The 9,435-nt window shown below is 37.5% G+C and overlaps 1 protein-coding gene across 7 annotated transcripts in view; it reads left to right on the top strand.

Moving 5' to 3' along the window:
• LOC107741985 (TBC1 domain family member 4-like) overlaps window positions 1-9,435 on the top strand; it is a 39,188-nt gene that overhangs the window by 14,249 nt on the left and 15,504 nt on the right. For 4 of the 7 annotated variants that reach the window (XM_016554817.1, XM_016554814.1, XM_016554820.1 and 1 more), the window contains exons 4-10: window positions 2,625-2,729; window positions 3,059-3,191; window positions 3,281-3,372; window positions 3,471-3,581; window positions 4,824-4,946; window positions 5,517-5,567; window positions 7,692-7,900. In XM_016554817.1, the coding sequence (XP_016410303.1) occupies window positions 2,625-2,729; window positions 3,059-3,191; window positions 3,281-3,372; window positions 3,471-3,581; window positions 4,824-4,946; window positions 5,517-5,567; window positions 7,692-7,900 (824 nt within the window). The remainder of the gene's footprint in view (window positions 1-2,624; window positions 2,730-3,058; window positions 3,192-3,280; window positions 3,373-3,470; window positions 3,582-4,823; window positions 4,947-5,516; window positions 5,568-7,691; window positions 7,901-9,435) is intronic. The other 3 variants (XM_016554815.1, XM_016554821.1, XM_016554818.1) reach the window with 2 other exon arrangements.

The raw sequence follows: 9,435 nt of genomic DNA, 5'->3' as shown, positions 1-9,435 counted from the left end.
CTTACAATCGTATGAGGGGATCTCTCTTCAACCACCACGCTATTACAAGAGAAAGGTATTGATAATCACAACATGTTGGACGTGATCCTTATGTTATAAAGAGGAGCGATTTTTATATAGGCTAAGCAACTAACCCTGATTGTAAACAAGCTATTTCGAAAGTGCATCCCGTATTTATATGAGGGATGTGGAATATGTCACTCCTGAAACTTTGCTGCATGTAAGTTACAGGGCATGTGGCTGTTGGTCCTGTTAGCAGCACGTAAAACAACTTTTATTTAAATTCTGAATCGATTATAGCCTAGAAAGCGAGTAAATAGCGCTTTCATATAACGTTAATCACTAAAAAGCTGTCACTAACTTCAATATATCGCAATCTCACGATTCCGTGATATGAAGCTCTCAGGACTGCCAATAATATATTATTTACATCGTGTCTATGTGTGGCGTTTAACATTCAGTGAATTCTGACAGTGTCACCCTGTATCTATTTATATATTTCTTTATTAATATTTTAATATATTATTATCTTATATTAACCATTTGCACACACAAGCATTATTCGGCTTCGCTCCTCCCGACCGCAGACGCAGGTTTACAAGCCACTGTTTCCTGTGTTTTTCAACCAATTTCTTGACTTTTCCCCCCTTATGAACAACACATTTTCGTACACGATAAAAGCTCCTTGTGGTGTCTCGGTTTGGTCGATTTGAGCATCCATAAACAACGCAAAACACAGGCATTTGGAGTTTCTGCTAGTGATTCCTATGGAGAGAAAAATCACTTCCTACCCTCCAGCTGCATTTCGCGCGTCATCAGAATTCGCGCATTTGAGCTTAGGAATGCAATGGCCAATCAGAGGAGTTCAGAGTCGAGTGCGCGCGCGTTCGCTGACTGAATACCGGACTCTTGCGAATTCTCTCGCGCAGATGTATGTACAATGTAAGTGATTCATTCCACAGTGTAGGCTATACAGCTTCAGTGATTATAACAGTAGTTTTTTTTGAGAGTGCCGGACTCTTGCGAATTCTCTCATAATAAACAACAAAGCGCAGATGTATGTACAATGTAAGTGATTCATTCCACAGTGTAGGCTATACAGCTTCAGTGATTATAACAATAGTTTTTTTTGAGAGTGCTTAAACTCGCGATAGATCAATGTTAGTGATAATGTCAGTTTCTATATATAATTTATTCGCTGTTTGAATAACCGTGGAAAGGAAACATTATATAGGCTAACGTTTTTATTAAATTGCAATCACGTTAAATACAAATTCAGTCCAATTAAAAAAACATTTTTAGCCTACATGACACCCATGTCTTGTTATTGTCTAAAAAGACGGGTTTATGATGTTCCCCCGCTCCCCCCACTGGTACGGTCCAACTGGGAGCACAAAACAGAGAAGTGGAAAATCAGAATAATGAGTAATTTTTTATGTTATAGTTCAAAAATCAGATTCGGGCGCAACAACCCAAACTCGTAAAATTGAAAATTAAAATGAGAGACAATTATCCGTTTGTAAATTGCTCCAAAGAAATTGAAAATGAAAGTTTGAAGCCAACTTTTCATTTGGTTCATTTTGATGGTGCGAATTGAACAAAGAACTGCAAAGGGTTGCACGGACCGAGTATGACCCATTGCACTCACGTGTTTTGTGTCTCGCACGTGAGTGGCGCCGGCGCGTTAACAGCTCATCAATGTCAATTCCAAAACAGTGGACCAATCAGAAGACCCCGGATGCGGGGCAAGCGCTGCGAGAAGCAACATTCATTATTTAAAACATTTGTTTACAGGAGATGCAAGTTATTATTTTCTACTTTTCGCATGACAATATTTAAAATGTATTTTGTTTGCAAGAGATGCTGGTTATTTTCTACTTTTGACATGGCAATATTCATTTATATTGTTTGCAAAAAATGAAAGTTATTTTCTATTCTTTTTTTTTTCTAGGAAACTTGCTTTTTACAATAAAACCGTAATGCGACTTTTTTCATAAGATGTCGTCATTTCAAGCAAGCCTTGATTTCAGTTGTTCGAAATATTCAACAAATAACCATAAATATTTAGTTTCCTTCAATTATTTTAAAATAACAAAGATAAGAAATGCACTCTTTCATTAGAAAAAAAAAATCCCACATTTAATAGTGGAGTATTTTTACACTACAACCCTTTAAAGAACTATGAGGGCAAAAAAAATCCCCAATAATAAATAATAAAAAAATATAATCGTTAAATAATCGTAATTGCGGTAAAGTGTTCAATTAATCGAGGTTTTGATATAGGTCAAATCGCCCAGCCCTTGTTTGTAGGCATTTTTACTTGCTAAAATCACTGTAAAACACATCTTTAAATGCTTATTGGGTCCATTGTTGTATAACACCAATGTTGAGTAAATAAAAATTCTGTGTATTACCATTAATAATAGTCACATTAATAATAATATAAAATTCAACTGATGCACAGTCACAGTTTCGAACATGTTTCATCCAATCAGATTTCAGACGCAGAATCATTTGTTTTATAAAGTGAATAATTTTGCTGCTCTGTGTTGTTGTGTTGCATTGTGACTTGCAGCTCCATATAGTTATTTATCTTTTATGGATGCTGTTTTTTGTGCCTGCAGGGTGTTAAACAGACAGATCACTTTGGCTTTATTTGTCGGGATGTGGTGGAGTCTGGCCCAGCCCAGTATGTGTGTTACGTGTTCCAGTGCGCTAGTGAGTCTCTGGTGAGTCCTGACCTGCTTGCAGCACCTGTTGTCCCCACACCGATCAATTATTTATCCTAAGCTACAATGAAAACAATGACTCTCCCTTGCCTATTTTGTGGATATTGCCTTTAGTATGCTGATTTCTCTTACCAGCTAAATGCCACCCAGAGGATGAATAGAATCAGACCTATGTTTTTGCACACAATGTCCCATTTTAATTGAGACAACTTCACAAATTAAATGTTTTATTATTAAATAATAATTTTCAGTGTAAGTCTATTACTGTATACATTTTTCACTTGTTTTGTGTATTTTACCACTTTTTTTTCTGCAAATGCTTTTCACAGGTGGATGAAGTAATGCTCACCTTGAAACAAGCCTTTACCACAGCAGCAGCTCTGCAGAGCTCCAAGAACCAAATCAAACTGTGCGAAGCTTGTCCAATGCATGACTTGCACAAGCTCTGTGAGAGAATAGAAGGTACAGCCACCAGCTTCCATCAACTCACTCAATGTCCTTGTCCCACATTTAGCACAATATTCCAGTGTGTTTCTCTCTCAATGTCCCAGGTTTGTATCCTCCCAGGGCGAAACTAGCCATTCAGAAGTACCTGTCCCAACTGAGCGACAACGAGCAGGTCAATATATTCGAGCGGGTGCAGGTAGGCACACAAGGAGAAATTTTGCAGACAAAGTAACTAAATATCTTTGAATTTCAATTCCTTATTGCATATTTAGTTTGTATTTTCTCATGCATTAGAAAATGAAGCCAGCATCTGATCATGAAGAAAACGAGCTTGTGATTCTTCACCTCCGACAGCTGTGCGAGACCAAGCAGAAGTCTCATGTTCATATTGGAGAGGTCCCACAGGTAGCATAACTGCACAAACAACATAAATGCACCGCTTGCTTCGCCCACCCACGCTGCCTTGCAGAGTCATGAAACTGTGACCTCTCTCTAATTGGATAAGACAGATTGGAAGTGTCATCTGAATACAGCTATAGATTAGAACAGAGCTCCTGAATGAATGCAGCTGCCCTTTTGAGTGTGTGGTGTGGTATGTTCTCAAAGTACTTCGCCTCTGGAAAAATTTCTCACTGCTTTTAAAGTTGACATGAAATCGAAATGAACCCTATTTACTTTCTTACTTTATATTCCTGGTCTTATTGTGAATGATTTATTATTATAGTGCACGTTATAAGTTTCCATTTCTGTTGATACCACTTAGCTTGGCTGTTTGGCTGTTAGTTAATGTGTATTAAATAATATATAATTATACGTATTATATATTCATTTTATAAAGTATGTATGTGTGTATATTGATCAAGCATAACAGTAAAGACATCATTTAAAAAAAATCTATTTCATATAAATGCTGTTCTTTGAACTTTCTATTCATCAAAGAAATATCAGTTTCCAAAAATAAAAATAAATAAAATAGCACAACTTTTCAGCTTTGATAGTAATAAAAAAAATTTCTTGAGCACCAAGTCAGCATATTAGAATGATTTCTAAAGGACCATATGACACTGAAAACTGTAAAAACAAATTCCACTTTGCCATCACAGGAATACATTTTTGTATATTAAAATAGAAAACAATATTATAATAATGTGAAATAATATTTCACAGCATTGCTGTTTGCTACAATAGTTTTTCAATTTAATAATATACTGTATGTATGTATGGAAATAATAAATATAAAAATATATACAGGAATATTTGTATATATATTTGTTATATACATAATTGTCTGTATATAAAGACAGTTTTTATAAGGTGCTATGGAAACAATGAAATAATGACCTGTCCACCCTTTAAATTCTACAGTGGAAACAAGGGTTTACTGGGACAAAAAGACAGAATTAGCAAGGCTTCCAATGCACTCAGACTGTGCTTTGAGCTCACTTGTGTTTGTTGCCGCAAAGTGCTGTTTTAGACGAGTAATGATTTGTCCCTGATGCCTGGTGGTCTTTCTTCCATCATTTTAAAATCTATTGAGTGAAATGTCACCAAGTGCAGAACACAATTTTCACGGATTTCTCAGAAAACTCTAGTTGTATGGCACATTCATTCTCACTTGCTCACTCTCTTTATACCTTTGTGTGACAGCAGAATGCTTCTGGCAGCACCGTGACCTCTGATAACTCCATTGCGGGCCGCAATAAACTGGACGTGTTCAAGAACAAAGCCCGGAGTTCTCTGACAAGCTCCCTGGAGAACATCTTCTCAAGGGTATGTGTGTGTGTTGTGCGTCTATGTTTTAGTAGTCTGTGAATGGGGATTGACCCATTTACCCCACCCTTGTACAAAATAATACCTTTATTTGTGTACATTATTATAATGAATCAACCATCTGCTGTGTTTACTCACAAAACAATATCTATGTGTTAGGATAAAGCTAAGCTTGAATTGTACATTAGACATTTGTTTGTGTTCCATTAAAGGAACAGTTTACCTAAAAATTAAATTCTGCCATCATTTGCTCACAATCATGTTGTTCCAAACCTGTATGAATTTCTACAATGGAGCTCAGACAGATTCTTTTTTTTCGATGGCCACTGTTTGATTTTGTTACATGGAAAAGAGCAGCATTCATTTTTTTTTCAGCATTCAGCACACATCTTTTGTGTTCCATGAAAGACAGAAATCATACAGGTTTCTGAATTATGAATGACATGTTGATTAAATGATGACAGAATTTTTGTTTTATTTTTTTAAAGTGTGTGTAATTGTAAATCCTGACTTTCAAGCAGGTTGCTGTTGTTTCTATATTTTATTTGTTATTAAATATTTCTTCTCTAGGGGGCCAACCGTATGCGAATGCGTCTCGGCAGCATGGGAAGTTTTGACCGCGTGAGTATCACACAACATGTGAACACCAGGATCTGTCATTTTAACCCCAGCTCTTGTTCTCTCCCTGCCAAGAATCACGTCTCAGTTCTGCCCTGCCAGCAAGCATGTCTCTGTGGTGTCAGTTACCACTGCATGCTGAAATTAATACCAATGCTGGGTTATGATACACTACATGTTTTTCTGCATCACCTTGTGTAATATGATTGAATCTGGCCTGTCAGCCTGGTCAGGAAGTCTTGCTTATTGGGGGTGGCTTGTTTTGACCCTGTCTACCTCGCTGTCTCGGTGGGGTGTGAAATGTGAGGTGTGTGTGATGGTAAGCTGGACACGTCTCTATGGAAAACAAATCAGTCAGCTCTTCCTTCCCACAGGGTCCTCACATGGCCTCAGAGGCGCTGCCAATGTGAGCACCTTCTCTCGTGCTTAAACTTCAGCTCTCAATAACATGATAGAATCCAGCAACTCCTTGCTCATGGCTCTCTTCCATGTTCAATATGTACTGTGAATCATTTCTGAGAATCATTATCATATAGTGAAACTAAAATAGTGATGAAAATAATTGATTTAAAAGGGATAGTCCACCCAAAAATGAAAATTCTGTTATCATTTAGTCACTCCCATGTTGTCCAAATGACTTACTTAAAAATATATTTGAGAAATGTCTGTGTGTGTGTGTGTGTGTTTTTACATACAATGGAAGTCAATGGTTAGCAGTACTGTTTGGTTACCAACATTCTTCAAAATAGCTTCCTTTGTTTTTAACAGAAAAAAAGTCATACAGTTTTGGGTGAGTAAATGATGACAATTTTCATTTTTGGGTGAACTGTACCTTTAAACCATTTTTGTAAAATGAAATAAAATAATAATTAAATAAAAGAATTACTAAAAGTACCAGCATTAATAAGATAAAAACCTAAACTAATGAAAGTGAGTGGAGAAAGTAATCAAAATAAAAAATTATCAATAAAAAATAGAATTAATATATATTTTATAAGGTAATGGAAAACCTAGAATGTCAGGGAAGTTTATATATGCATATCTTTAAATTGATGTAGTGAATATCCATTTATCTAGTTATGCTCTGCTCTAAAATATTTAATAGGCTAAATATTGCTTAAAACTTAATCCCAAACAATAGTAATGTCTATTTTAATTATTTAAAAAAAATCCTTATCCAGAAATCGAAAACAACTGGAAAAATCATGGAAATTCATTGGTCATTGTGTCTAAACTCCAGTTGAAAAATTAGGCATTTTATAACAAAAAATATCAAACCAAGTCGTGTCCATAAACTGTGATCAATCATAAAAAATTAGGTTATTACTTTATCGTCAGAACTAACTTTTATTTTCTTATCCATTTGTACAATTACTTTTAGCCAACTGGTCCCAAATTTATCAAACTTAGGTTCCCATTCCCTTTGTGTTACCCTGCCAAGAGAACTATTATGCTGTTTGGATCATTTGTTTTTCCCAAATTTAGCTGTAGGCAGCTGTAGGAAGTGGACAGGGTTTGTGATTTGTGCGAGTGGAAGGAGAGAGAGCGTTGTGCAGCCGTTGCTGGTTTCCTGGCCCTGCTGTGTACTGACTCACAGGAGAGCATGGGTTCAGGAACCGCCATAGCGCAGGGACAGGAAACAGAGTGAGGAAGAGAGACCCTTCCTATAGCCATCACAGTAAACAGCAGCCAGAAACCTCCATTGTGCTGTGGTCCACCTCCAACGGCTCATGTGTGTCTGATGTGGCTCTGTGACACAGACTATTAACATACAATAGATCACAAAGTGTGTGAGCAGTCACGCTACCACCAACACACTTCTGCTTGGGGAAGCGAACCGAGACTCAGGCTGGACGGGGAGAGCGAAAGCGCTGGGTGAGTCGAGAATCAGTAGTTAGCTGTAGCTGGCAGCAAGTCATTTGTTTTGCTTTGTCTGAAACTTGAAGGTTGTACATGCATATCTCAGAAGATTGCTTGTTCCTGTCTGGCGAGTGGTTGGAATTTGAGGTTTGACTCTTGGATAAGCTGACTTTGTGGATTTTAAGGTTTGAGGAGACCTTGTCTGTATTGCATGTCAGGGTGTTGGGTCCATCTCATCACTGACCTGTTCATTCTCTATTCACCCAGCAGGGCGACTCCCCTGGTGACTCCCCACCTGGGACTCCACCCAGCTACATTGAGGAGGACCCAGATGCCCCGCAGTTCCGTCGCCGGGCGCACACCTTCAGCCACCCGCCCATCAAGAAGAAAATCTCCTTCACTGAGGTTTCCTCCCAGGCTTGTAAAGCTCCGCTGCGCCGACAGCAGTCTTTGGCCCCAGAGCTGCTGCAGAACAGGTAATGCATCACTTCCTGTTTGCTCTCATGTGATAAAGTCATATATCTTTCCATCTGTTTTTCAGCAGTCATGTGATATTCAGAACGTTGCAGCGATGTGCTGGCGTGCTGAAAACAGCTTGTTGATTTTATTTGCAAAATCATAAATATGGTTTAATACAATATATATAAACTGATAAATGAATGATTTTAGCATGAATGCTTACATGGAGAGAGCATGTGGCATGCTGTGTGTATTGCTGGACTTAGCACTAATTCAAATCATTTAGAAAATTACTAAAACTGAAGGATATGATGTTTGTGATATTTATTGTTTGATGTTTTGTGATCTATATTTGTTATTTTTATGAATCAGCATTTTATTGATGGGATGATAGAGCCTGCCAATTGTTCTAAAAATTAGTTGAATTAATTATATGGCACTTAATTTAACCAGTATCAGCATTTTCTGAGAAATTCACCCAAATGAGGAGATTGTGTCGAAATATTATTAAGAATTTTTTGTTTTGTCATATAGTTTGTGTTTTGTACACTCTATTACTTTTTATTACAACTATTTGTCATGTTTTTTTTTTGTTTTTTTTTTAAATCACTTCAAATACAGATTTTAGAAATGCACATATATCATAATGCTGGTTGATACCGATAAGTTGATAATTATTTGTATGTAAATTAGGGCTGGGCGATATAGCAAAAAAATGTATCAACGATATAATGTTTCATATCGTTCGGTATCGATAATTACTGAAATTTTTTATAACCTTTTTTAAAACAAAAAGCAATAGAATTTTTTTTTTTAATTTAACCACTGTATTTATAATTAAAGGGGTCATATGATGTTGCTAAAAAGAACATTATTTTGTGTATTTGGTGTAATGAAATGTGTTTATGCGGTTTAAGGTTAAAAAAACACATTATTTTCCACATACTGTACATTATTGTTTCTCCTCTATGCCCCGCCTTCAGCCGGCATTGTAGTCTACTCTTCCAGGATCAGGAAACAGTCCTCCATAAAATGTGCTGCACACATCTGAATATTTGGGTTGAACTGTTCTGGAACGGTGTTGGAAATACAACTTAACCACTGATTTCTTGTGGTGTCCATTTTTGGAAGGCCAAACAAAGTAGTTTAGCTTTCACAACGAAACACAGTGTCACACACGGCGGCCTAGAGTGAGCAGAGGCCGGAGGGCTAGAGTGAGCGGAGGCGGCGGGCTTGAAAATGGCGCGGCTGGTGGATTCGACGAAGGAGGGTCCGGAGGGCTTGCGGCAACCACATGTGACGACCCGGGCTGGATTCCGTTTCGTCCATGGTGAAAGCCGATCCGGTTATCCACAGCGCAAAGTTGTTGTATTTCCTCAGCGACCAGCACGGATCAGCTCCAGGCATGACAAAGCAGATATCGTCCTCTTTTGGAAGACCAAACAAAGTAGTTTCGCTTTCACAACGAAACACACAGTGCCTTCACGACATGGCGGCGGTAACAACAATACTACAGCAAGAATAAAAGTTACACCTTCTTTCTTTGCGTGAA

This window comes from Sinocyclocheilus rhinocerous, unplaced genomic scaffold (assembly GCF_001515625.1).
Source record: "Sinocyclocheilus rhinocerous isolate Xijiao unplaced genomic scaffold, SAMN03320098_v1.1 scaffold5486, whole genome shotgun sequence".
NCBI classification, from domain to species: Eukaryota; Metazoa; Chordata; class Actinopteri; order Cypriniformes; family Cyprinidae; genus Sinocyclocheilus; species Sinocyclocheilus rhinocerous.
Note: the sequence above shows the minus strand (reverse complement) of the source record. Positions and strands in the feature narration are given on the sequence as shown.